We start from the raw sequence: 26,820 nt of genomic DNA on the forward strand, positions 1-26,820 counted from the left end.
AATAGTATTCCCCATTGAGTGCCTTTTAGACTCGCAAAAGTGCCATAAAATCGATTTATTTAAGGCTTCCACATTCGTTGACTCGTTAAGTGAGTGGCTGCACCTATTCCCCCGACAAGGATGCACTTTGCACCTGTCAGGCGTGTGGAAATCCTTCGTATTTTCCGCTAGCCCCCGGATCAGCGAATCCCGGCCATCAAACGCGGCTCAGTGGCCCCAGGTGGAAATTGAATTCCCCCATAAATACCACGAAAATCTTGTCTGGATATCTAGCTGTCCTCCAGTGGAGACTGTTTTTCTGTCTGTTCACCTGCCGCCGGCTGCATTTTGCCAGGATGCAAGGATGCAAGGATGTTGCTCTGGTCCGGGACATGCCACGGCCTACATAAATATGCATATGCGCCACAAACATTTGCCGAGTCGCATGCGATGGGTCCCCCAAAATTCATGCGAAAACTGCTGACATTTTCGAAAATAAATGCAACGTCAGAAATATTGCACATGCATGCAAATACGCGTCAGGCAGCGTGATAAATATACAAATCGCAGTCAGCTTTTGCCGGTTAGACATCCGTTTAATTGAGTCAACATAGCGTAGATCTGGGATTCCGACGGCGGTGGAGGAGGATTAGGGGGAGGGGGTGGAGAAAGGGGATGGAGAAAGCGGACGGAGAAAGCGAACGGAGAAAGGGAGGCGTCAAATTAACGCTGTCAACTTTTCGCAGCGTGCACAGAAAACATTAAAAACTAATTTATGGATTTGCAAGCCAACTCCCGCGTTGATTTATGTACACTCAACAAAAGCCAACTAGAGGACGAAGTTGGCCAAGAACTAATATTAAAAGTCCATTTCGGATTTCTACTTCGGGATAAATGAATTCTAAGAACTCCTTTCACTTAGGTAACAGTCTTCTTTATTATAATTTAATTTCCACCAAATCGTTCTGTGCATTTTAAAACTTTTCTGCTCTTTTTGGGTATTGAATACCAAAAATTTACTTATTTTTAAGTAAACTGAATTCATAGAGAGCACTTAATTTAAATTATTTTTTCATTTTCAATTAAAATTTTAATAATATTTAGTTTAATTATAAAAGCGTTAATATTGATTTAAATTTAAAATAGCTGTCAAATATAACATTTTAAGCCAGAAAACGAATTGTCCTTAAATACTATACTAAATATTCTTGAATACTTAAAAAAACTAGGTTGTTAAAATTTATTGGAACTTCTGTTAATAAATTATTTCCCATTCAGATATTTTAAAATTATTTTAGTTTAACATTTTATAAATACCATTGCTCCAAAGTGCTTTATTTATTAAAACTTTTTTAAATTAAATCTTGAATTCCATATATTCCCATCGTGAATTTAGAGAAATGTTATATTTATTGTTCGAGTGAAGAGTCTACGGTTTCCATGGAATACTCACAGCGTTTGGGTATCCTTCGGAACCTGGGGCACGGTGGTTAGTTTGGCGCGGATGCAGCGCACGGTGCGCTCCAGGCAGGTGCATCCGGAGGGGCAGTAGGCGGCCGTGACTCCGCCGGAGAGGAGGAGCAGGCCGAGCAGCTGCAGCAGGAGCAGCGGCACTCGCATTTCGGGGTAATCTCACGCACTTCTCACCAGATGGACGTGGTTTCAACAACTGTTTGAGGCGCAGCCAAAACGCGACGATAAGTGCCTTTCGCGGGCGGAAGTTGGTACCGCTCCCTTATCACTTTCTGCGGGACAGCGTTTATCACTGAATGCGGTGCCTAAAACACTGCGCAAGTGCGACTTATATATCGCACAATGGCCACCATGCTACACAAACAAAAATCCAAGATATCAGTTTGCTGATTGAAGCCTGCTATTTACTAGTTATTTCTAGTGATGGGATTCTAAATCCTTAAACTTATGATTTTGTAAAGAAATAAAATTTAAAACAATTTAAATGGTATAATAAAAATACAATTTCTTATGAATTTTGCAAAATATTATACAACATTTGTGGTAAAGCATTATGTATAACTTATTTTTAAATTTAACTCTAGTTTATTTTAAGTAATACCAACAATTTCTAAATTATAATTTGTAAAGTTTCTTTAACACTTTCCAAATTAATGTAATCTCAAAAAAGTTTTATTTATAATCAGTTACTTTACACTTTTCAAAATTACTTATTAGAGACAGCAGATTTTTAAATTTTCACTTGTATATTAATAATATGTGTTAAAAATCTTTAACTAAAGATCTGAACTTCTAAAATTATATTTCAGTAAAATTTTAAAATCTTAAAATTTAGGGTGTTAAAAAGTGTTTTCCATTTAAGTTTAATTTAAACCAGCGATAGAACTACACTCTTTACTGATTTGAAAACTCATCGAACTGTAAGCAATGTTACCGATATTTTCTCTCAGTGTCTCGGCGAAATGTTTAATTTTAGAACGATTTTGTTATTAAACGACTCCCGGGGATTTTTATGCCGAGTGAACAGAACTGCACGCGCCAAGTGCCGACGAGCATCTGAACGCCGAGGAACAGAAACTGAAAGGCGGAACTTGGAACCGAGTCCCGAGTTGCACATGCAGCGCTTCGGCTTTTCCGTGTCGGATGCAGACTGTGATAACATTTTCCTGAGGCTCTGGCTTCTCAAGAGTTCTCGATATTAGTTGGCCGGCATGGGACTGAAGCCTATGGTGCCTATATACGGGATGTATAGATGGATGGATGGATGACTCTATATCCACTATATATGGTACAGTATTGCATCAAGGCCGACACACTTGTGTTGCACCGGCATTTTCAATGTATTTTCAATGCGGACGCAAAGCGAGCAAAACAAAACACAACAAGCATACGCCACGTTGCACTTGCACAGCATCAAATGCCCTGCCTGCCTCATTTTTAATGCATGAGGGGGAGGGGGAATAGGGGGGGTGGTGTGTCCTGGTACACTCCATTTGTTTTTGCATCCATGAAGTGATAGGGGGTGGCAGATTCGCAACTGCTCGCTTAAGCGGTCGGTGATAAGACGCGAAATCAAATTTAAAAGCTATCAATTTGATATTAGTTCGGGGACCGGCGAAAACCCTTTGGGGGAAAGCTTCCAGCGCGTGCCAGAATGCAGAAAGCGGAGTTTCGTTTTTGTTTTTGAGCAGGATTGCCCCACAGAGAGAGAATAATACAACAATTTTTCGATTTCTGAATTTGTAGCACCTTTAAATATTATTTTACCCATCAAACACTTTTTCAAAAGTTCTGTTTGTGAGGCAATACTTTTATCATATTTTTAGAAATCATAATATTAGTTTGTTGAAAGAAGATATTGTGAATATATTTTACTACTTCTAACTCTAATCCTTATTTTATTAATAACAAACTATATTTTGTGTTTTTTTAAAAGAAATTAAAAAATACGCCAACAGTAAAAGTAAAATAAACTTATATTTTTAGGATGTAGAAGTTGAAAATAAATCTTTTATAAAATAGTTTGGACTATAATTTAAAATTTTAAAAGTGACAGTCCCAATTTTAATGTATTATTTTAATAGTTTTATGATTTTAATCTAAAAAAGGACTTTTTTTCTCACTGCATCCTATTTGTTTTTGTCCGACATATGCTGCAGCTCATAAAATTTCTCCGTTTTGCAGCAGTTTTCATTTTGCCTTCTTTTTTCGGCAGCACTTTTTTGGTTAGCTGTCGAAGTTTTGAAATCAATTTGCAGATGATTTATTATGTTCCATGGGAGGAGAGGGGTTGAGAGGGGGTCAGAGGGGGCTCAGGAGAGGAGGAAGCTGTGCATACGACATTGCAAATGGAAGCCACTGACGTTGATGAATGCCACTGTGTATTGTTTTGCTGTCAGTTTCGATCAAATTTCTGTTTCGGGGCATCGCATTCCAGGTGAAGCGGAAAATTTGCAAGTTATGCGACAGTTTTATGCGCCCATTTTTTTGATTGGTAAAAGTGGAGGATGTCAAGGAGTTATAAATCTATTCGCAAATTGATTGCAAGTCTCGGGGTAATCGAGTTCCTCGAGGGGAATTTGTCAGTTGGGCATGGCAAATAATTTATTTGACGAAACAGCAAAGTGGTTTTTATTTCATTTAAATTGAAATAAATTCTATGTTTATCTTTAATCCTTTTTCAAAAGGTAACCGCATGTTAGATGCTGCCCATCTACTAAATATTTGTATGGGTAGCACTTTACCTATCTCTAGTACAATTGTGACTATCGATAACACCCAAACCAAGCAATCAACAATCTGCCATTGTTGTTTTATAAACCAAAAAGAAAACAAGCTCAAACTTAAAATCTAAAATGAATATAAGTAGATTAATAAAACGTATAACAAAAAGGTATATTCCCTGTTTTAAATATCAGTATTTTCAACGCGCGTTATTCCACACTTTTCGATAAACATATGTGCCACCCCCAACAAGAAATTTTGCCAAAATAGAAACTGCAAAACAAAAACCGCTGCGAAATCGGTAAAAAACTGGGATGTTATAGCCGTCATAACTGATATGTCCAAGCGCAACAACATAACCTACGTAAAGCCGCAGGAACCGAGTTTTTTGGCCAAGTTGAAGGCGGAAATTGGCTACAAAGAAGGACCCAGCGTAGAGACCAAGGTAAGTTCGTGGTCGTCTGTAACCCGGGGAATTCTAATGGGGATTTAATCCCAAGCAGCGCCAACGTTTGGAGTCGGACCCAGAGGATTACGATTCTGGGGAGGATTCGCGGCCGGAAAGGGAGGACGAACAGCCGCAGGTGGTGGTCCTTCGACCAGGAGATCTTTCCGCTGAGGAAGCCAAAACGGAGAAACAGTTGGCCGCCAAAGGTCGGTACATCCATATATACATACCTATATAATACATACTTACACGCTCGCACACAGACACATAGACAACACGCCAGCGGCGGCAGTTGCACGTGTGTGCGTAGGTAGGATGTTGTAGTTTGTCTTTCAGTTTAACTTTTCAGTCAGAATCGAGCGGTTGTCTTCTTCTGCCCAGCGTTACATATATATATCTAATATATATATGACTTCGTATATATGTGTGCGCGCGTGTGTTTGTGCATTTTTGCCAATGAAAATATAACGGTAGTGCAAAAAGAACCGTTTGTTCGATTTTTGTTTACTGAAAAGTAGGTGTCTTATGTGCATTGGCAGAGGTTTTAATACTTTTTTTAAACCCATGTTGCCATGGTAAACCTTGTAATTTCCGTCCTGAAGATTCCCTTTTTTTGCCCAGCGGAGCACCCCTCACACGAACACACACACATATACAAATAGCCGACGAGGCATACACACTGACATTTTCATTGGGGGGCTCCGCTAAAGCAAAACATGTGATGAAAAACGTTGGTAAAGCGGGCGGGGCGATAAAGCAGCCGGCAAAGAAGTTAACAACAGCAGCTGCCGCTCGCTTTGTCCCCTCTTCCGTTTCCTCCTCTTCACCTCCCCCCTTGGACGAGCGCAGAAAATCGGGTGAAAACAACGTGGGCAAGAACGAACGGATGAAGGAGGCGGCCAAAGCGGAGAGACAATGATGAACGAAGCAAGCGAGCAAAGAGAAAAAGAGCGGGCCAAAGTGGCTTGACGACGTGGTGGAGGAGAAGGAGGGGCGGGGCAGTGGCGGAGGAGGAAGAGGGAGCAGGAGGATGAAGGGGTGGCGGAACAGCGGGGGCGGGTTGCGAATAGGTAGATGGAGCGGTAGGAGACGGAGGAGGAGGGGATTGGCCAGGGCCGAGAAAAACATCTTGTGGGTGCTGCTTGGAGGATGTTGGTTAAGGGGGAGAGGGGGTGGCCTGTTCTGATTTTCCCATCTTCGTCATGCTGCAATTTTTAAACCCAGATACATTTTCCGATCCAATAATGAGTTGGAATTCGTTTGTAGCTTATGCAATTTTTAAAATACATTTCCTTTTTTATATTATTAGCTCTTCAATATTAAATATGTTCTTAAGATTTTGTGCAACTTTCAAACCCACATCCAGTACTCGACAAAAAGCATCCACCATTTGATTTTCATAGCAACTTATGCAATGTTAAGATCCAATACATTTTCAGATCGTACAAGTAAAATATTATATTACATTATTTTAGAAAAAAGGCAGAAGTTTCGCTTTGGCATTTGACAAAGCTCTTTAGTTGTTAGAAATAGTTTTTCTTGTCTAACTCAAGGCAGTTTTCTATAAAAATTCATAATTTCGAATTCTTGAATCACTGTTTTATTTCAAAACTAATTCCTATATTCAATCTTCTCCAGAACTAGCCGAAAAACGTGCGGATCTGACCCAGCCCATAGTCTTCAAACAGCGTGTTAAGCAGCCCAACATCGAGGAAGATAAGTCCCAAACCGAAAACAGCAAGAAGACGGAGAAATCTGGAAAGAAATCTGAGAAGTCTAAAAGCAAGAAGTCCAAGGTCGCCAGCAGTAAGCTGTCCTTCAACGAGGACGAAGAGGACGATACGGCCGAGGATTGAAGATCAGATCAGTTATCCGGAAATAACTTTCACTAGCTTAGTTAACCCGCAGCGAATGATTAAGGTGAGAAATCTATGCTAGAAACTGTAAATGACTGTTAACTAAGATTTAGGTTTTCTTTGTTGCTAAGTGAATTTTGTAGGTTAAATATCGAGTTCTGCTTATTTATGTACGAGTATGTAGCAGAAATCAAGTCAGAATGACGCAGCCATTATGATAAACAACGGTTTTACATTTCGCATTCATAGGTTGACCAAAAAATTGCGAGGTTTTCAATATGTTTTTTTACTTTACAAAACCGAATTATATATGTAATATGTTTATATAGTGATTGGTGGCATTTTGTCCCAAAGTTGCATCAAAACCTAAAAACCCAAAGAAGGATTATTGTTGTTTTTAAATGTGTCATTAAAAGATTTAGATATTAGATCATCACAATTTTAAGCTTAGACACGTCAACCAAGATCATAAGTACATTGATTTAATATTATTTCAAATAAAAATATTCATATAATAATGTGAAACATCAGACAAGATTTCTTTAACTATTATTATACAAAGTACTAAGAAACTTGATTGACTTGGTAAAGCTTTAAATGAAAATGTCATAAAATGTGTTTCTGGGGATCGGATATTGATCTGATATTGTATATTTTGCTGATTAAGCAAAGGTTATATATTGATATATTTTCATTTTTTTGGTTTTAGTTGTAGAAATCATTGATAATCTAATAATACATAAATCATAGCATATCATGATCATGTATACCCAGAATAGTTTTGATCCTAGGTTGGAATTACGATAGCATTGCTCAATTAAAGTTATATTTAAGTTTATGGAAGTTTTGAATCAATCTCAATTAAGGTGTATCTTCTTGTAGTCTTCAAATTGTAGTCTGCGAATAATTAGCTTTAGATACAATTTAAAAATTAGGATCAAGCTCACGCTAAGTAAATAATTTTGTTCACCTTTTTGATCTTATAGACCAAATTTTAGAGATTTTTAAATCGAACCGCCATAGTAATTTTCGATTAACTTTGCATTTTGAATTATGTATGAATTGTCCAATTAAGTTAATATCGAAAAGGTCACGTGTATGTATAACACAAAGTGCGGCGATAGTTTGGTTTTGGGTTTGAGTTTGGGTTTTTAATGGGCCCACCGATGGTGATGATGGCGATTGGTTAGGTGACCGCATACCGTACTTCTTACTCCTTACTCCGGATGCCCTTCGACCTCTACAAAGTTGATGATCAGGGGGGTGGGAAGGGGATGGAAAATGCGCCAGAAGCGGGTTACTTTCAAATTTTGTACTTGCATATAGACCAAATCGTACAGACACACACAGTTACATATTAAGACCCTTACATACAGACATACATATTTAGTTGTATGTATACATATAGATAGGTATGTACGGTTGTATATATCCCGTTGCTGTGGGTGCGAAAGAGAGGGGCAGCGTAATCTGAAATAAGTTGGAGGAGAAAGAAGAAGCATCAGCAAAAGTATCGTGATGAGTATACAGTTTAAGACGCTAGTATGTGTTAGTTTGTGTGTGTAAGGTAAGGGGGGCGAAGAGGGGGGCAGCAGATTAATTTGCTATATTTAAGCTACACATTTAATATTTTTTCGCGCGCTCTGTTTGAATTTTTGCACATGCCAAATCGCATAAATCCATCAAAGTAAAAAAAACCGGCGACAAGCAATGCCGTTTCAGTTTTGTTTTGTTCATTTCGTTCGTGGCGCGCGTACAATTGTCAAATTTGTTTTCCCTCCCATTCCACGCTATTCCATTCATGCACACAGACATACACCCAAACACATGTGTGCGGACCATGCGCTTCACACGGTTATTCGCTATTTTAGAGAGCGTGCTTAATAGAGAGAGCCCTTTCCTTAGCCGGCAAACAGTTGCAAATATTTTTTCCGCTTTTTAATGAGTGAAATAAACATAAACGTAGCAATTAAATATGTAATTAATTGGGATTTAGCAATTTGTAATTGCCCGCTATCGATACCCGATAGCCGATATGAGCCATGCAACCCTGCGCGCGCCCCGGCTGTTCGTTGCAACTCTGTTTTTGCTTTTTCCGCCTCACACATTTCCAGTTTGTCTTGCCTGCTCGTTCGTTCGTTCGTCTCTTGTGTCTCCGCCTTTGGCGTTCTTTCCACTCAGTTTTTTTTTCCAACATAAAAAAAGCCCCAAAGTTTTCGGATTTTCCCCGGTTTTTAGCCACAAAAAAAGGATCCTTAATTTTTGACAGTATTTTTGTTTATTGTGATCGAGGGTGCAAAAGGGAGGCCAAACAAAACAACAACCTGCCGATTGTGACAGGAAATATGTAAATGTAAGTGCGGTTGAAAACAAACAATCATAAAAGCTGTTAAAAAATGTTTTTTGAATGGTACAACGTCTAGTTAAATTATATATAAAATAAGGTGAGATCCAAACCAACATAGAAGCAGAAAAACACACACACACGAAAGCAAGCGCCGCACTCACACACACATCTATAAACACTAGCGCAAAAACACGCTCCTGTACCAAAAACGAACAACAACAACAAAAAGTATACTCCACCACGCCGCCAGCAACAAAAACAACTAAAAAAGCTAAAGCCAAACGTCGTCATCCGTGCCACCCCCCGCACCTCCCCCTTAGCCTTTCCGACTTACATACATAGATATTGCCATTGTATATATAGATTTTATATATATGTGCAAGCGGTGTGTGTGCGTTTCTGTCTGTATGTATGTCAATCGTTTTGTTGGCTCTGCTCGGTAACTGTTCGTATGTACATATAAACATATATATATATATATGTTTTAAATATATATATATAACGGTGTTTGTTTATGCCAAAGTATATAAATTACATACATGTTCCGGAAAATAATAACTCCTTTGCCCTGTTCATTTTTTCTTCCAGTGTAATATTTACATACTTGCATTACATATTAAATTGAAATTTAGTTTTAATCCAATATGGCAGCCATTTTGTATTAAACCATTCTTTCAACTCCCCCCGCTTCCCGCTGCTTCCTCTTCTCTGTTTTTGGTCCGCCTTCTCTTAAATTCACCTTTTTTAATTCACCTAGATTTTCAAATATTTTTCGGTGATTGTTAATTTTTCGCCTTTTGTCTTTGCCCCTTTCCCCTTCTTTCTGCAGTTTTAGCTCTTTTTATTTTTACTCTTTGCCCGCTGCGCTTTGTGCTGCTCATTCGTTGCTTTTTGATACTTTAGTTTTCTTTTACGTGCCAATTTTTCCGGTTGGTCTAAAAAGAAGCTCCCCTTAATTTTCTCAAAAAAGATCTTTAACTGACTTTAGAATTTTCTTTACTTTCAATATGACTTACAGAAACACAAACAGCTGGAAGATAAACCGACTTGGGCACATTCCACGGAGCAGAGAACGGACCTCAAATGACTGAAGTCGATGTCGTTTTGCCGGAGGGCGTGGTCGAGCCCACGACAAAGCTTGCCAGCGCATCAAGTTCCCCAAAACAGTCGAAAACATCAGCAGTGAATGATGAGCAACGGGACAGAGCGGAGGGGGAGGAGAATCAGGTTGAGGAGCATGAGGAGGAGTTACCCTCCAAGGAAAAACTGGATCTCATCTCTACTGGTGAAAAGGACATCTCCAAAGAGGATGTGGCCCAGGCTTCTCCACAAGCTCCAGCGCCCGACGAGTTAATGGAGGTGGAAGAGAACGAGGAAGTCGAGGAAGTGGAGAACGACGACGAGGACTCACAGATCACCAGCAGCAGCTCCAAAGAGCCAAAACTGGATGAGGAGGAGGACGAAGAAGAGGCCACCACTAACGGGGACGTGGATCATGAGCCCGAGGACGAAGACGAGGCCGAGAAGATCGGTAGCACGGCGGAAAACAGTTGCGAGGCCGAAGATCCGCTAGGGGCAGCCACAGTTCAGGAGGAGGCGCTGGTTAGCGGGAAAAAAAACCATCTAGACGGTGACGATAGCCAGCCTAGCGAAGAGGACGACGAGGAAGAGCCCACGTCAAAGAAGGAAAATGGCTTTGACGCCAGCCCGAAACAGAAAGAGAACGGACAGGCCAGCTTATCAGAGGCCATGGGGGCAGTCGCCTCTTCCGATGGGGGAGTGGTCAACCTGGACGAGGACAGTGACGAGGAAATGGATCTCACGGACCACAAGGAGCCTGCAAAGCCTATTGAGAAGGCAGCCAAACCGGCACCCTCCAACGGTGGTGATTCCTCCGACGATGCAGTGCTGATAGCCTCCGACTCGGATACAGAGTCTCCAGCTCCACCGCCGCCTGTGAAGAAGCTTCCCCTATCATCGCCAGTAGTCAAGGCTACACCACCGCCCCCTCCTGTTCATGAGGATGAGGACGATGACGACGACGATGACTGCGTCGTGATTGAAGACGACACACCTCCAAGTATTTCGCCCAGCGGCAAACGCAAGAGCGACCTCGACGATCTGCATCTGCAGCCCAGCCACAAAAGGCAGCGCAGTTCGACGCCGTCGGGAATGGGCCAGCTGACCATCAAGGATGCCCGCTCGCTGATGCCCCACGATGGCAGTACGAGCTCTATGCCGGGACCACGGGATTCCATATATCCGGTTACTATAACGAATGCTGTGACGGGAGCTGCCACCAATTTGGGAGTAGTGCCGCCCAAACTGGTTCCCATGGCGGGAGGCATTGGTGCCAGCCCGGTGCAACTGAATCCGCCAACGCTATCGCTGACCGGACTGCCCAGCATGACTAACAATGCCAACCTGCTACCTGGCCTTACAGACGACATGTTCGTGCTAGAAGCGCCCTCTTTCATTGTGCCCTACATATATGAGAAGCCGCCGCACGAAAACATCTGCGAGGTGGTTAAGGCCATCGAGACCAAGTATGCGCTATCTGCTGAGGATTTAGCCGAGGCGGACAAGGGTGATGAGTTCGACATGATGACCGAGCAGAACAAGGAGGACAAGCCGGCGGATCAGGGCGATGAGGGAAGCAAGAAAAAGAAGAAGAAGCGGGGCGACGACGAATCCTGGTCGGAGCAGTCCGACGATGATGATGACGAAGACGACGACGACGACTCGGAGTCCGGAGTGCGCACTAAGGTGCTGATTAAGGAGGCAAACGACGACCTGAGTGCCCTTAAAGTAGCCATCAAGCCCGCCGCTGCCTTGGCCACAGCCGGTGGACTAGCGCTTAACAATCCAGGAGGCAGCAAACCTGGACAGGAGAACTACTTTGAGAGTCCGTTGGGCAAGTTCTTCATGGACATTGGCGTGGGCCTGGTGCAGGAGTTCGTGCAGGCGGATCTACTGCGTTTGCAGAAGCGCAAGATGCGCAAGGCCCAGGTGCAAGGAGTCCCCAAAGAGTTTGAGATGGCCATCAATGCACTGTCGGGCAATCTCCAGGCCTCCAAAACGAAAAACGCCCCCTTTAAGTTCCGGATGAAGCGCTGCGAGTTCTGTAATTTCAAGTCGGAATCGGCCATGGCCATGGCCAATCATTATGAGACGCCGCACATGAACGGAGTGTTGTACAAGTGCAATTTCTGCACGTTCGAGATCCGAAACGCCACGGAGATCGTTTACCACATGGAGGCGGTGCACAACATCAAGGCGCGCCTGATTAAGCCACTGCCCTACCACCAGTGTCCCAACTGCGGCTTCGAGGACAACGGCAAGGCGAAGCTGGCTCGTCATCAGCCTGTCTGCGCAAAGAAGTTCCGGCCGGAGTTGAACCTGGCGCCACCCAACGACTGGGAGGCACCTGCCAAGATACCGCGCATCAAGCCACGTCATGGTCTAGTGGGCACGGCCACAGCCTATCAGGTAGGAGTTTGTATATCTTAGATCAATGTGGATCAGCTGTTAATCCACTCAATCTATTTCAGGCAATGGCTGCGCAGGCGGCTGCACAAAAGGCCGCTTTGGCCAATATTCAGCAACAGCAGGCGGCGGCGCAGGCCAGGAATAATCTTCAGGCAGCGGCGTTGGCCGCCCAGAATGCGGCCAAGATGAGGCAACGAGCGCCACAGCCGCCCAAACAGAACATGGTGCGCAATCCGGCGCCTGTCCGCGGAGGCAATTCTATGAACGCAGGACTATCGTTGCCCAACAGTTACCAGTTGGCTGCAGGACAGCTTGTTCAGGTAAGCTAAGATACCACTTTGAAAATCTTTGAACACATATATTTAATTTTTTTTTTTAATCGCCTTATTTTTAGAAAAATTCATTGAGATTTTGTTGTTGTTATTTAACATAACTTAAATTTATTAGAATGTTAAAATTTGAATATATGTAAAATTTCTAATAAGAGATCCTTTCCTTTTCTCAAATGGGTATAAAAACTTCTTGAAAAAAAAAACGGTTTTAATCGAATTATCTGTTTATTAACTCAGGCGTCCAAGAAGCCGATGGCCGGACAGCCCAGTATCTCGATAACGCCATTACCTCGACAGAGCTCTGTGGGCGCCGGAGCGGGAGCCTCGTCCAGCAAGGCGCCTCAAGCGGCCGCAGGGATGAAGCCCGGCCAGAGTCCCAGCGGCAACAATAAGGCGCAGTTTGTCATCTGCGAGATCTGCGATGGCTACATCAAGGATCTGGAACAGCTGCGCAACCACATGCAGTGGATGCACAAAGTGAAGGTACAGCTGAGTTTCCATTTGTCCCCGTTTGCCCATTTGCTAATGAATATTTTTTTTAAACAGATTCATCCCAAGATGATCTACAACAGGCCGCCATTGAATTGCCAAAAGTGTCAATTCCGGTTCTTTACGGATCAGGGATTAGAGAGGCATTTGCTGGGCTCTCATGGTTTGGTCACAAGCTCCATGCAGGAGGCTGCCAACAAGGGCAAGGATGCCGGTCGCTGTCCAGTCTGTGGAAGGGTGCGTTTTTCTGATAATTAAGCTCTGGGTTACAGTGCTATAACTCTTATCTCACTTATATGTGACTCTTGAATGAGTAATTTCTAATTCCGCGACTTTTCCCCTGCAGATGTACCAATGGAAGTTGCTGAATCACGTGTCGCGTGATCATCACATGACCCTAAAGCCCGCTCACCTGTCCTACAAGTGCACCGTTTGCACGGCCACCTTCGGCATGTACAAACAGTTCGAGACACACGTTTATACCGCCCACAGTACCGTGGCCAGGAAGGCAATGGATAGCAAGAAGAACAGCGCGCAATCCAGCGGGTCCGGATCTGGAGCAGGGATGTCGCGCAGTTCGTTGGGAGCGGCCAATGACTCGCTGCTGAAGCCGCTTAAGATCAACGATGAGATCACCATCATACCCCAGCCCGCATCGAAGCCACGCATCACAAATATGGAGAGTCATGTCATAGGTTCGTTATTATCCAGATCGGAATTAAAGCTAAAATAATCAAATCGGATATCTTTGGACAACTCAACGCAATTTTAAAGTTAAAATTTAACGTATTTCATTTTTTTTAATGTAAGAAGTCGTTGAAAAGATTATTGGAAAAAAAAAGAATTCGATCAATTTTATTAAGTTACGTAAAGCTAAAATACGGCTTTTTCGATTATAACCCATTGCAAAAGCGGTTGATCATATCATAAACTAAATTGTTTATGAAACAAAAATTCTAAGAATTTTTTCAAGACAATTATTATCTTTTTAAAATATAATGTATTACCTGTAAATCATGCTTATATTTATATATTTTATTCTTTATCCGCAGATTAAAGAAAAGAGCGTGTTGGATCAACCAAAAACCTAATCTCGCAAAGTTTGCAGCATTAACAGCGCTTTAAAATAGTTTCGTTTTTAAGCCGAACGCGACCTTGCCGCCCCAAGGTCACGCCCTTCTACTTCTGTAAGACGAATTGTATAAAGAGCAAGAGTATAAACAAAAACCGAAGCGAATGAGGAGGAGGAGCAGACTGGAAGGCCGGAATGTTGGCCAGTTGGCCTGCGAGCCCTGACTAAACTAAAGTAGCCCGTACTTGGTGCGGTTTAATCACTAACACACCAGCTACAGGATACGCGATACACATAACGCTAACGGCATAGATACAGATAGAGATACTAGTTACGGATTTTAGTTACATACGTTTTGGAGTGTGCACATAAGTTGAAGTTGTAGCTACTACTAATATATACCACATACATACATATATATTTAACTATATTTAAAGCATATTATGAAGAAGCCGCCAGAGCGCATCGTCAGCATGATGACTATGTAAATTAGTTAAAAACTAAACTATTTATACGAAAATTACGATTATCCAAATGTGTGTTGCAGTATGTATATACATTTTGATAGGTCCCCGCCCACGTAAATGGCGTACTTTGTTTCGTTCTCTTCGAATCTTCTAGTTTATTTTTGCGATTAGTCGATGAGGCAATGCGGGAGTAATTCGGAGCGAGGCGCATGGGCTAGGACCCTTCTAAACTGATCTGAGAGTAGTTCGACATTTTAATTTTTGTGTACAAGTTTAAACTTATATTTATATTACACATTATCTATTAATATTAAAGTATATATCATCTATTACCGCCTAAGAATCCCCATGTACTACAGTTATAAAGTAAAACCACAACACAACCTACCAACCAACAAACAAACTGAAAATGAGAAAATTAAAAACCTAGTTAATATAAAATGCTAAGATGATAGAGATTTTCATTGCAATTGCGAGGGTTCCAGTCGGGCCTCTTACTTTTGGATCCACTCCATCATCCATTCCGCCGACGTCAGAGGTGAGAAGTGATCGGAATGCTTTTAGCATTCGCCAGTCACATGACGATTGAGACCACCTCGCACCGCCCGGAGACCAGATAACACCAGTTGGAAAGACAGACGCCTCATTTGCCTAGCACTAATGCGAAATTTATTTTTACTTTACAATAGAAAAGTGAAATTCCAACCTTGTGATGTGACCAAGGCCTGTCCTCGTCCAGTCTTTTCTAGCACTGTAGGTACTTAAGTGTGTGTGAAGCCATAAAACTAAGTAGATCTAGAGTATACGTATTTGTAGGTTGTATGGAGAGCAACGCACTGCATCACGATGAGATTCCGGGGAGGTACGCCCTAATCCTCAGGTTCCGTCACCTCATTATCGGTGGCCGGATTCACGGGCACGGACTGGCCAATTTGTGAGGAGGGCGGGAACAGCTGGGCCGCATGCGTGAGCTTGGCCAGCGCATCCTGATCCAGGATCTGTGGCTTGTCCGCAGCACTGGTGTTGGATCTGCTCAGCTGGTAGAAGGCGGTGTCGCTGTGCGTGATGTTCACAATGCTGCCGGTCAGGGGCAAAGTCTCCAGCAATTCTTGCGGGCTGCTGAAAGCACCCAGGTTCACGGGTGCAATTCCGGTTAGCACTTGGCCGGTGACGTTCGTCTGGATGGGCAGTGGAATGTTGCCCAGGTCAATGTGACTCTTGTTGCTGTGCGTGTCGTAGAAGGTCAAGTCCACGCGCTCCTGGCTCTCGAAACTGGTGTCATTCTCGCCCACCTCCGTCAGGATGCCAATCTCATAGACCACCGCCTTGACCACATAGCTAGAAAGGGGAACACAACCAGTTAAAAGCTTTTCTAAGCATTGATAATATCTATTGATTGTTTTATGGTTATTTCCCTATATAAAAAGATATCTATATTTTTTGTTTATAGTCAATTAACACTTTTTTATCATTGGAAAGAACTATAAATTATAATGCGTTCTAAAATGGTTTCTATTTTTATGAAATATCAATATATTAGAATGGGATTTCAAGTGTGAGGGTTTTTTTTTTATATATGGTAATTTCTGAAGCTAATGATGAATCATAATTAAACATAAATCATACTATGGTATGGTGTGATAATAAATATCACAAATATTAGGAAATTTCTATTCTAAGTTTTGATTGAAATATTTTCTATTTTATATTTCTATATCAAAACTTTAACATAACAGTTCAAAACTTATGTTGTTGGTACACATTTTTTAATAAACTTTTTAAAGGTTTATTTTTTTAATAAATCAAAGGGGCTTCTAGAAATTCGTGCTTAAAAACTTTGATGTAAAAAATGTAATACAAATATATGTGATCATTTTTACTTACAGATTCTTAGGGGTATCGTTAACACTGGCCCTCAGCTCCTCGATGGTGGCGTTGTCGATGCCCGAGCTGACATCCAAAACGGGCAGCGAGCCTCCGATGGCCAACAGCATGCCGAGCACGGCGGCTCCAAACACAGCCTGGTGGATCTGCATCTTTGGGATTAGGCTGGGCTTTTGGAAGGCTTGGGATGACGGCCTGCTGTAGCTCTGCTCTGGGATAGTGGCTCCGGTGCCTTGCTTGACTTTCGCGCGTTTAAAGGTAATTAGTGCAGATCGGGGCGCTTTTATAGCGATGGAGCTTCGGCTGGCGAGGCGCGATTCCGCGTAATTATCGGCATCTGTTAATTGGCCGACAGGTTTGCCACTCTCCGGGGTCTCCATCCCCAGTTTCTAGGCACCAAGTCCGAGTTGGCTTCCGTTTCGGCTGGACTGGCTATTGTTTTCGCGGGGCCCCAGACTCTAATTAATTGTGCCCGTTTTGGGAGCGTGTCTCAGGGACTGTCCCCGAGTCGAATCCCCACAAATATTGATCCATTCGCAGGTAAGCAAGGGCTGCCTACGCAAATCTCGCCATGTTGTTTACTCCTCGCATCGAACCTGGCCAAAAATAAGTCTATAAACATTGCACCTTAAGTGACGCATTTGCCGGGATTATTGCATGTGGCCTGGACACGCGCACGTCTGCCAATTGATGTGAGTTTCCATATTACGCATACGCCCCGGCTGACGTAGACATGTGCTTCGACCGCAAAATGTCCAGAAACGTTTGCATTTAGTATGCAATGTGAAAGTTATCTTCATCACATGCTAAGCGAGCTTTTTAACCTTTTAATAATACTCATACGCCCGGTGTGACAAGAACATATCAAACTTTGGCAATTTGCATGAAACTAGAAACCTATTCTTAAAACCGTTTTCTACCTTAATACAATCTATCTTCAGAAAACAACGGATTATTTGAAGGATTAATTTATTTAAAGACCGTTGTTGGTGGACATTTATTACCATTTAAGAAATTTAAAAGAAAAAGTGATGATCAATTTAAGTAAAACTAAAAGGAAGCACCTGCAAATTTTTTACAAAGTTATTTAACTTATTGCTATTATTTGTATAACTTGTATACAAAATAAAACCTTTCTAACTATAACTTAATATAACATAAAATAATTTATCCTGTAATTTATTACCGTAAATTAATCTTCAGTTTAATTTATCTGAAACTTAAAATGTTTCTAACTTCTAAGAAGATTAGATGTACCATTTAAAAAAACTATTCTTAAATCCAATAATTCCGAATCTGGACTGTACTGAAATTAGCATTTTTCAGACCTAGAATTAGTGTTCAGGGTGGAGACATTGCGCAGATCCCCCGCCAAATGCCTCATAAATTTGTAAAAAAATTAAAAACTTTTTAGATTTTTACTACCCACCGGGTATTCAAGTTATTTCGCACTAGAGTTAACCGCTTAAAGCCGCCCATTCTCCGGCATAACCAGCCCGATCTTGACTTTCATTCATGACTGCCCAGATTCGGCTATATTTTTTCGGGCTGCAGTCTTTCTCCGGCGAATCGAAGCCGCAGTAAACGTTTTGCGGTTTTTCGACATGGAGGCCAATCGGTTTCCAGGCACGTTTCTTCAACAAGTTTTCACCTGAGCATGAACCTTTTGTCTCAGCGGAAAATTTTCAAAATTAATTTGCACATTTCGCATATCAACTTTGTGCCCAGGTGATCTCATGGCGACCGCTCTAATTATGAAGTGTTAAGGAGGCGTAGTTGTAAGTGGTCCAAAGTGCAGTCATCTGAGGGATACAGAAGCATCACATAAATATATAAATATACCTCGTAAGTATTTTGCGGTTTATAGCGTGTTGGACATGTTTTCTTTTTTCCGCCGATTGTTTTGGCCTTTTAAAGCCTCCAGACTCATCTTGTTTTTATTTTTATCGGCTTCTTGGAATTAAATTGGGCGTTATTTTAGTAGATATATGTTAATTGCCACAATTAGGACAATCAACTTGGATTCAACAGCGACGCTTTCAGGTGTGTTTTAAAAACTCCTGGGTCATATAGCACATTTTACGATCTCCAATTTGTGAATCCTTGGGATATATTTACAATTTTAACTAATTGAACTAAATTCCCTGCCACGTGAAGGCTTAAAGCATTAGCATTAATTTGGATATTTGAATCAAAAACTGCAGTGAAGATGTTCTAACGTCAGAAAAGTGTTTTCGAATTAAGTCAGATAATTAGATTAGATGTTGAAGCGGAAATATACTGTTTTTAGAAGATGATGATGAATGTGATTTATTATTATAATTATAAAAAATTTTAATGAAAGTGTCATTTCAAATTAGATTATTATAAATTTGCTGAATTTTGTATTTTCTTCCATTTTTAGAGCTTCTTTTTTGCCAGTGTCGAAATTTCGGAGCTGGACAACAAACAGAACACGAAGGAATCAAAAAATAGTATAGGTTTGGGACCAAACATCGAGGGAGCAGCACGCGCAGGCACCAAAACAAGTTCGGCAAACCAAGCGACTTAAGTGCTAACTGAACGTAATTACAAAGCTTAGCCGCAACTTTCGATCGGTCGTTCGGCTAGCGCCGGAAAACTTTAAAAACTCGCTGGCCACGGGGCGGTAAACTTATTTCCGATCTGAGCTTGGAGCTGAACACAACTCAACCCATCCGGACTAAATCACCAGTAGCAATGGCCATGAAGTGCACTTTGCTAACCACCGTGAGTATTGATATATCAAGGAATATTAAATGGTACAGTTGGGAGACCTACAAACGAAAAAAAAAGTATACATTCTGTTAATTAAAGTCCTCAATCTAATATGATTTTGATTCTTTTTCTGATAATCCACTTGATGAAACCATAACCCGATTGAAACAACTATATATATTTTTGGAACATTTTTTATTATTTTCTATTCTAATTCATGTCTTGAAATCAAAAAAACAATTAAAGATACCATTGTGACCTAAAAGTAATATAGGATAAACTACATACATTTTAAAGATACTTTTTATAACTATTTATTAGGATCATGTTGTTATATCCATTGTTAAATTTTGAAATCCTTTTCCTTTTTTAGTTGCTGGCGACCCTGGCGGTTTCCTCCTTGGCCGCGCCCTTCGATTTGGGTGATCTCTTCTCGGGCTTCCAGCCGTTGGAGAAACAGGAAGTGGTCAAGCGGCAGGTGCAGGCCAATCCCGATGCCGAGCTGAAGCAGATCTCGTTCCACGGCCTGATCGGAGATCTGGAGGACAGTCTGTTCCAGTCCGCGTTGAGCCTCCACCAGGCCAGTGCCCCAGGAAGCGAGGTGGAGGAGGTGAAGCCCGAAGCCGCGGCTCAGGTCACAGAGGATGAGGAGCACGCGCTGACCAAGCGATCGGATGAGTCCACGCCGGCCCCAGATGTGGATGCCTCGTCGACGGACGACGGCTTGGCCCGCAAGATTCTGCTTCAGACCACCAGGAAGGTGCCGAATAGTGAGGATGGTGTGCCCGCCCACCTGATCATCGACCATGTGTCCGTTCAGCCACACAATGGTGGTGCTCTGCCGCTGATTCCCACCTTCCAGGTGCACCACACCAAGCTGATCTCGGCCACCATCAAGGAGGACTCGAATAACGACAGCAGCGATGGCAAGCAGACCAAGATTAGCATTACCAAGACCTCGATCACGTCCACGGCTCCCATCGAGAGTGTGGAGGAGGCGGTGGCCATTGCCGCATCCGCTTCCACAGCGAGTACCACGGAGGAGCCCTCCACAAAGGTGGAGACCACCACTAAGGCTGCAGAAAAAGAGGACGTGGACAAGAGCTCCACCACCATCTTGACCATTGTGAGCAGCTCCACCTCGGCAACCACTTCCACCACCACCGAGGAGCCCATCCAGAAGCTAAAGAAGGACGAGGAGAAGCTCAAGGAGAAGGTGGCCGAGGTGGAGGCCGATCCCGTCATCCTATCGGCTCGCGTTTAAGCCAGTCGACCCTGTGAACCCACTAGTTGTAGTCCATCTTCGCCCCTCATCCCCCTCTACTCACATATTTATGACACGCCAAGTTCAATTAAAGTCATGTGATCCGATCCGAGGCTTCTTTATTTGCATTCCCAATTCACATGCCGGGGATCTCTGCCAAATTTGAGGCTCTAATTGCTCGGCTAAACACAGGCCCTAATGAAGCCAGCGGTTCACCCAAGCATGCACGATTCACCCGAAACCAAAACCTTCCCAGAATTTTCGACGGGAAAACCCCACATCCGTATGCAAATATAGTATCTGTGCAAAGCAAATTGTACTATCTGGTTCTCACGAAACGCGTTGCAAAATGTGGTCTTCAATTGGGTTAATTAAACATTGCCAAATTGTTGGCGGGCTGAACTATCCAATCGATGTGTTTATATTTGGCCCAAAGTGTTAATCAGCTTCATTGCACGATGACCAACATCATTAGTCAACAAATTGCAAATCAATTGTTTGCATTTTGATTATACGATTGTAGGGAAAGCGGTGTGCGATTTTATTTGGTTTTGATAAAGTTAACAATACTTGGCAAACTAACTTTAACGCCTATAATTAATGGGAATTAGATTCTCTAGATTATATTTCAGAAGCATTTTTACATATGTTTAAAAATTAGGTAATATTGTCAAGATGTTATCAAAACTAAAAAATATATAAATAACATTTTATTTTGAGTAATTAATATATTTTGTATAATAATTTTATTAGTATTTCCTTATCAATTGACATTTTATTGGTAATTTCCGAATAAAGCAGATAATGATTGTACCTGTCTCGTGTTGTCGGGTTCTATTTTAGACTTCTAAATGAGTAGAAAAATTAGAATAAGATATGCAGAAAAGAATCTTAAATATAAAGTTATACTTTGGCAACTTTTAACTATAAATTCGACCTACCTCTTTTCAGAAGCATTTAAATTTAGGTTTGATAATAAAAGTTACACCCTAGAAGCCATAAATATTATATATAGTAGTAGTAGTAGGTTCAATAATATTTTGAGGTGTGAATTAAATTGGAGGGGCGAGCTTATATTTTTCAGTGGCAGAATTTACAAAAAGTAAACATCGTTTATCAATTCGTTTAACGGAGTAAACATTTTTCATGAATTTTGTATTAGGTGTATTATGAATCACCTCCGATAAAGAAATCCCCTGCACTCGCACTCAATCACTTACAACTTATAAAGATGATAGCTTTGAGTTCACGAGCCAAAAAGCTGAGAGTCCGAGTATCAAGTATACGCAACGTGAGCGAGAAAATTGATAAGTCAGTCGTCCGCGTTCTGATAAACTCGCCATCAGCTGTGAGTTTAATTTTAGTTCCTGCTTACTGTCGTGTACCTTTATTTATTTAGCTACCTGGGGGCAGGTTCGCCCATATTTGCTCTTTTGTATATCTATGTTTTCCCAATGATAAAGCTGAAAAGCTTTTTGATAACACATTCAATTTGTATTACAAAATTAGCAAAATATTTGCACTTTTGGTATTGTGCAACTGTAAGGCACAATCTGGGTAGTCACCGTATTTGATAGCAGGTGTAACCCTTAAAATTTCATTAGGTTTATCTTATCGCTCTGAAAAGAGCGGAGCGTTTTGGAGACCCGGACTCGATGGCCATTCGATGGAAGAGCTCAGTCCAAAGGAGGCAGCCGGCGAATGCGTTTCGCCTTCCATTTTTCACCTCCGAAAAAGCCGCGAATTGAGTTCCATCGGTGAGATAACGATTGGTGATTTAGTGAGTGTTTTTCTGTTGTTTATGGCCAACATTGCGTATACTTTATTGAAGTGACGACAACGTAATTTCCCCCTGTGATTCATCCAATCGAAGAGATTAGACAGTCGTCCTCAAGTGTAGCAAAGAAATTGGCCCAGGAATGATTGAGCTATCCCGATTCAATATGCAAAATCCCCCTAAAAACTAATCAAGCTGATTAGATATCTCTCGCATTGACGAATTGTAATTTCAAATTGAATTTATAGCCCCAAAGCGTGCGTTGTCTTATCGAGTAGGCAATTGGCTGGCCCAGCGATCACAGGTTGCACAACCCATTAACCGGAATAGCAAATATCCTATAGTTATAGTATAGAAACACATCAAGATGGCGAGCATGGGCACTGGCTTTTCCAAGTGCTTTATACTCTTCATGGCGATTGTCATACTCGTAAGTACCATAAAGATTTGTCCACATTCCTTTCCGGTTAGTCATTATAATCACGAACATGTGCTCTAGGTCCAGGGAGTCGCCTATTTGGGCTTGTCCATCTGGGGCATCACCTTCCGGGAATGTCCGGATGGGGTTACTGACTTCAGCGAGAATCCCTTCAAATATGCTATGGAACTGATTTACTTTACGGGTGAGTTACTATAATATGAGTTGAATTCAGAGGTGCCAAAGGAAGCCAAATTGATAAGCTTCAAGGTGATCAGAAATAAGTTTCGGGTAGGAACTAATTTATTTAAAGTGAAACTATTATTTACTACACTAAAATTTTTTTGAAAAATCAATTATAGTTATCATTATGGTCTTAGTGCATTCAATCATCATAAGTAACAACTTATTCTCCATTAAATATCTTTAGAAATAAAAATCAACCAAACCTAGGATTTTGATTCTGGAGTTGTGTTTAGAATATTAAACTAAAATAAGGCAATTTCTTAGAGTAAAATGGCATTTTTGATAAAGAATTATTGTAATCATTTATTTCCAATTAAATATTTTTATAACAGAACAGGAATGTGGTGATCCTGTGCTGAAGGTAAACCAAATTCAAGTGGACTTAAACATGGATTGGGCTAAGTCCTTTGCCATAACCAACCGGGAATTCATTTTCATGATAACCTATGCAGTGGTAAGTGGACTTTGGGTAGCTACTTCGGTACTGGTAATTAGTGAGTATCTCAAGAGGGTTTTTAGTTTTTAAAATGAATAACCAAGGATTCATTACAGCCACCTTGTGTAATCGCACCACCAAGCTGATCTCCGGAGTGGTCTATTGGCCCTGGTTTTTATCCGTTCTCGCAGGCAGTATCCTCGATGTGGTGGCCTCAGTGTATCATGGAATCGACTTAACCCATACTACGGTTAGAAAAGTAATGCTCCTTACCCTATGAACAAATTATGATTCTTTCCATTTCAGTCCATGCAAGAAGCACTCAATTACATTGGAGTTAAATATACTGATACTGCCAGTGAAGTTTGGAGCGTCATGGAGCCATTCGGTGTTTACTTTTCGACGCCCTCGATTTTGTTGCTGTGCCTCACCACCCGCGTGGCCATCATCTGGCTGTTGAACATCATTGGAGTCAGCTTCTGTCTGTCCTTGTCCGGTATAATGGCTCAGCAAAATGCCGCCAAAGCCGCGGTGAGCAGGAGTCAGGCTCCCACCCGCCAGCCGACTCCACTGCCAGTGCCTGCGGTGGTCCAACCGGTGGTGGAGGCCACTCTAGTGCAGGCCATTCCGCCCTCGGCCCCGCAGGAAAGCCCCCAGTATCCGGAGCAGATCCGCCCCAAGCCGCTGCCCATCTACATTCCCTCGGAGCAGGGCGTGCAGCGTCAGGACTCCCGGCCGTATGCACCCGGAGATCGCACCACTCTGCAGTCGCCGGTGATGGTGCTGCCGCCGCAAGTTCCCCAGCAGAGGGATGTGGTCTCTCCCCAGCCGGACATCAACACCTATCGCACCACCGAGGCCCATCCCGATCGTCTCAATTATCCACCATCAGAACCACCAACGCCTCGAGCTCCTTCACCGGCGGTCCAACAATTGGCAGTGACTTCGCCGCTGAACACTCGCTACAGCGAGATGTATCCGGCTCCAGTTAACCCACGTGTCAGCGAGGAGCTGCGCAACCAGATGCCTTGGTCTTACACTAGCATGGTGACCAAACCTCCACCGCCGCCACGCAAGCCGAATCTGCAGGTGCAGATCTATCCGCAGATCCCGGAACCCGACTATGCGGATCACTAGTGCATAAAGTAGTGGATGCAGCTCGGAGCTGATTTGTGGTTAATCAGCCTGGATGCGCGGTTGTGAAAAGTTTTGTGTTATTGTTAACTTTATTGCATAAAGCTAAAGCTGATGGCCAACTGAATCGCTTATTCTTTCTTGTGTGTCTTGGGGAAATATTCCCTTCAGAAGACTCTCTTTGTGCTGGCTATAATCCGCTATAAGCTTTAGGGCTTCATTAATGTCTAGTTCAAGTTTTTCACCTTTGCTGAGGTGCACTTCCAGTTTGGGCGATCCCTGATGAGCAGCCTTTGCACCCACTACTATGATGAGCGGATGGCCCAGCCGCTTGGCTTCCAGCAAACGTTTGCCTATCGTTAGTTCCTTGCGATCATCGTGGAGCAGCTCCTGTTGGCCACAAAGTTCTCCTACTTGTAATAGCAGCTCATTCTCGATCACCTCCGCTGCGGGCTGCTCCTTGCTGCCCTGTTTGGGTCCTATTAAACACACATCGTAGGGCGCTAGGAGTCTTGGCCAATGAAGTTCTTGTTCCGAAGAGAGCACCTCCAGAGCAGCAGCTATAACCCTGCTGATTCCAATTCCATAGCAGCCCATTACAAGGGATTGTGGCTTGCCAGAGGTGTTTAGAAAGGTAGCACCCAAGGGCTTGGAGTACTTGTCTCCCAACAAAAAGGTGTGCGCCACCTCAACTCCTCGAACTTCTTTTAAATCTGAGCCTTTACAACTTGGACAGGAAACTGGTGATCCTGGTTTGACATCCAGGACTTCAGAGTTGCCAGCAAAGCCACAAGAGCTGCACTGCAGCAGGGTGTCCTCGCCAACGGGCGATATATAGTGGTACTCGTGGGATACACTGCCTCCCATCATTCCCGTAGCGGCATTCACTAAAAATTGTTTTAGATTATTATCTCTATTAACCTTTTTAAATTGTAGTTATACCGACCCTTAACAAAGGGAACCTCCAGCTGTTTGAACAACCTATCATAGGCAGCACTGACTATGGAATACGTTTCTCTGGCTGTTTCCTCGGAAACATCAAACGAGTACATGTCCTTCATTAGGAATTCCTTGGCTCGCATCAAGCCAAATCGTGTTTTTAGCTCATCCCGGAACTTGGGACCGATTTGGTAAAGCCTCAAGGGCAGCTGGCGATAGGAAATGGGTGAAGTGGTGGCCAGCATGGCCGTGACTGCCTCCTCGTGGGTCTAATCATGGAAAGATAATTAGAATTGAATCGGGAATTGGGATATCTACCCACTCACTCACTGGACTCATGAGGAACTGCTTGCCACTGCGATCCCGCACCATGTAGAACTCGGAGATGTCCCCATCGAGTCGCCCTGTCTTTTTCCAAAGATTTGTGGGCGTTAAAATGGGCAGGGTGATCTTCTGACCACCAGCCAGTAGCATGTTTCTTTGAACCAAGTCAATCATCTTGTCCACCGATCTCTGGGCCATGGGCATTATCTGGTAGGTGCCATTACTGCCCGATTTCACCAATCCCAGTTCAGTCAAGAGCTGTTAAATTATTAGACTTAAGTAATACTTCTTCTTTCGTAACACCTGCATTTTACCTTTTGGCTGCGAGACAGTTGCTCCGTCTGCTTGACCACCGCATTTTTGGGTGTAACTAGAGCCGGACAGAAAAGTCGAGAGGCTTTATTCATCTTTTTATTTAGTTTAGTTAGTTAGCTAGTTGTTAACTTATAAAAACGCCGGTAAATAAAATGCAAAACAATAAATGCTAATGGCCAGTGTGACCACAGTTGGAAAATGAAATATTCCTAGAAAATGTGTCACAGTAAACACTCGATTCAGTGAAAAATATCAAGGGTGCTAAGCTGAAAGACTTCGATAATTGGCTGTAATAAAATAACATTTTAAGTGCCTTCTTAGTTTTGATTTTATGGTTTATATGATTGGTATAAACTATGATAAGTATATTATACAATTATAAGTGATCAGCTTGGACATAGAGATATATAAAAAATAAAAATTTAATAGTTAAAATAAAATGAATAATCATATTATTTCTGGCCTGAAATGAAGAGCAATATTTAATGGTAAATGGTCGTAGACATCTGCACAAAATAATCTTAGAGGCTTATAAAATCGTGATACTAAAATAAAACAAAAAAAAAATGTATCATAATGGGATTTTTATTTTTTGTAAGAACTATGAATACAAATTCAATCTAAGAAATCATTTTTCCATTATTAATACAAGTAGTTAAGAACAACAAAAT

At 42.2% G+C, this 26,820-nt stretch overlaps 7 protein-coding genes across 10 annotated transcripts in view; 4 read left to right on the top strand and 3 right to left on the bottom strand.

The window, feature by feature from the left end:
- LOC108038151 (peroxidasin) overlaps window positions 1-2,512 on the bottom strand; it is a 35,859-nt gene extending 33,347 nt beyond the window's left edge. The window contains exons 1-2 of the mRNA XM_044458151.1: window positions 2,387-2,512; window positions 1,433-1,806 (exon numbers count right to left, since the gene is read on the bottom strand). Of these exons, the coding sequence (XP_044314086.1) occupies window positions 1,433-1,599 (167 nt within the window). The 5' untranslated portion in view covers window positions 1,600-1,806; window positions 2,387-2,512. The remainder of the gene's footprint in view (window positions 1-1,432; window positions 1,807-2,386) is intronic.
- A 1,841-nt stretch (window positions 2,513-4,353) lies between these two features.
- Window positions 4,354-6,480, top strand: LOC108053498 (uncharacterized protein KIAA1143 homolog). The gene is made up of 3 exons (XM_017136187.2): window positions 4,354-4,621; window positions 4,680-4,830; window positions 6,263-6,480. The coding sequence occupies exons 1-3, from the start codon at window positions 4,514-4,516 to the stop codon at window positions 6,478-6,480; spliced, it is 477 nt and encodes a 158-aa protein (XP_016991676.1). The 5' UTR covers window positions 4,354-4,513.
- Window positions 6,481-9,910: 3,430 nt separating this feature from the next.
- Window positions 9,911-15,123, top strand: LOC108053486. The gene is made up of 6 exons (XM_017136159.2): window positions 9,911-12,316; window positions 12,379-12,636; window positions 12,886-13,131; window positions 13,195-13,374; window positions 13,484-13,832; window positions 14,190-15,123. Exons 1-6 carry the CDS (start codon window positions 9,911-9,913, stop codon window positions 14,192-14,194), a joined length of 3,444 nt encoding a protein of 1,147 aa, XP_016991648.2. The 3' UTR covers window positions 14,195-15,123.
- Window positions 15,124-15,319: 196 nt separating this feature from the next.
- LOC108053492 lies at window positions 15,320-16,802 on the bottom strand. The gene is made up of 2 exons (XM_017136176.2): window positions 16,561-16,802; window positions 15,320-16,014 (listed from the first exon to the last, which is right to left on the bottom strand). Exons 1-2 carry the CDS (start codon window positions 16,710-16,712, stop codon window positions 15,546-15,548), a joined length of 621 nt encoding a protein of 206 aa, XP_016991665.1. The 5' UTR covers window positions 16,713-16,802; the 3' UTR covers window positions 15,320-15,545.
- Window positions 16,803-19,175: 2,373 nt separating this feature from the next.
- On the top strand, window positions 19,176-20,667 carry LOC108053552. The gene is made up of 2 exons (XM_017136249.2): window positions 19,176-19,308; window positions 19,670-20,667. Exons 1-2 carry the CDS (start codon window positions 19,279-19,281, stop codon window positions 20,558-20,560), a joined length of 921 nt encoding a protein of 306 aa, XP_016991738.1. The 5' UTR covers window positions 19,176-19,278; the 3' UTR covers window positions 20,561-20,667.
- A 1,569-nt stretch (window positions 20,668-22,236) lies between these two features.
- Window positions 22,237-24,698, top strand: LOC108053527. 2 transcript variants are annotated; one of them, XM_017136220.2, is made up of 6 exons: window positions 22,237-22,317; window positions 22,586-22,767; window positions 22,837-22,960; window positions 23,334-23,495; window positions 23,554-23,687; window positions 23,744-24,698. In XM_017136220.2, exons 2-6 carry the CDS (start codon window positions 22,705-22,707, stop codon window positions 24,572-24,574), a joined length of 1,314 nt encoding a protein of 437 aa, XP_016991709.1. In that variant the 5' UTR covers window positions 22,237-22,317; window positions 22,586-22,704; the 3' UTR covers window positions 24,575-24,698. The 2 variants fall into 2 exon arrangements, with proteins under 2 accessions (XP_016991709.1, XP_016991717.1); XM_017136228.2 differs by having other exon boundaries at window positions 22,244-22,340.
- LOC108053542 (probable proline--tRNA ligase, mitochondrial) lies at window positions 24,677-26,322 on the bottom strand. Of its 3 annotated transcripts, XM_017136238.2 has the most exons (4): window positions 26,149-26,322; window positions 25,841-26,092; window positions 25,518-25,779; window positions 24,677-25,458 (listed from the first exon to the last, which is right to left on the bottom strand). In XM_017136238.2, the coding sequence occupies exons 1-4, from the start codon at window positions 26,239-26,241 to the stop codon at window positions 24,677-24,679; spliced, it is 1,389 nt and encodes a 462-aa protein (XP_016991727.2). In that variant the 5' UTR covers window positions 26,242-26,322. The 3 variants fall into 3 exon arrangements, with proteins under 3 accessions (XP_016991727.2, XP_044313985.1, XP_044313986.1); XM_044458050.1 differs by lacking the exon at window positions 26,149-26,322 and having other exon boundaries at window positions 25,837-25,928; XM_044458051.1 differs by lacking the exon at window positions 24,677-25,458 and having other exon boundaries at window positions 25,566-25,779; window positions 25,837-26,092.
- Between the last annotated feature and the right edge of the window lie 498 nt (window positions 26,323-26,820).

Source organism: Drosophila rhopaloa, unplaced genomic scaffold (assembly GCF_018152115.1).
Source record: "Drosophila rhopaloa isolate 14029-0021.01 unplaced genomic scaffold, ASM1815211v1 contig_163, whole genome shotgun sequence".
In the NCBI taxonomy this organism is placed as follows: domain Eukaryota; kingdom Metazoa; phylum Arthropoda; class Insecta; order Diptera; family Drosophilidae; genus Drosophila; species Drosophila rhopaloa.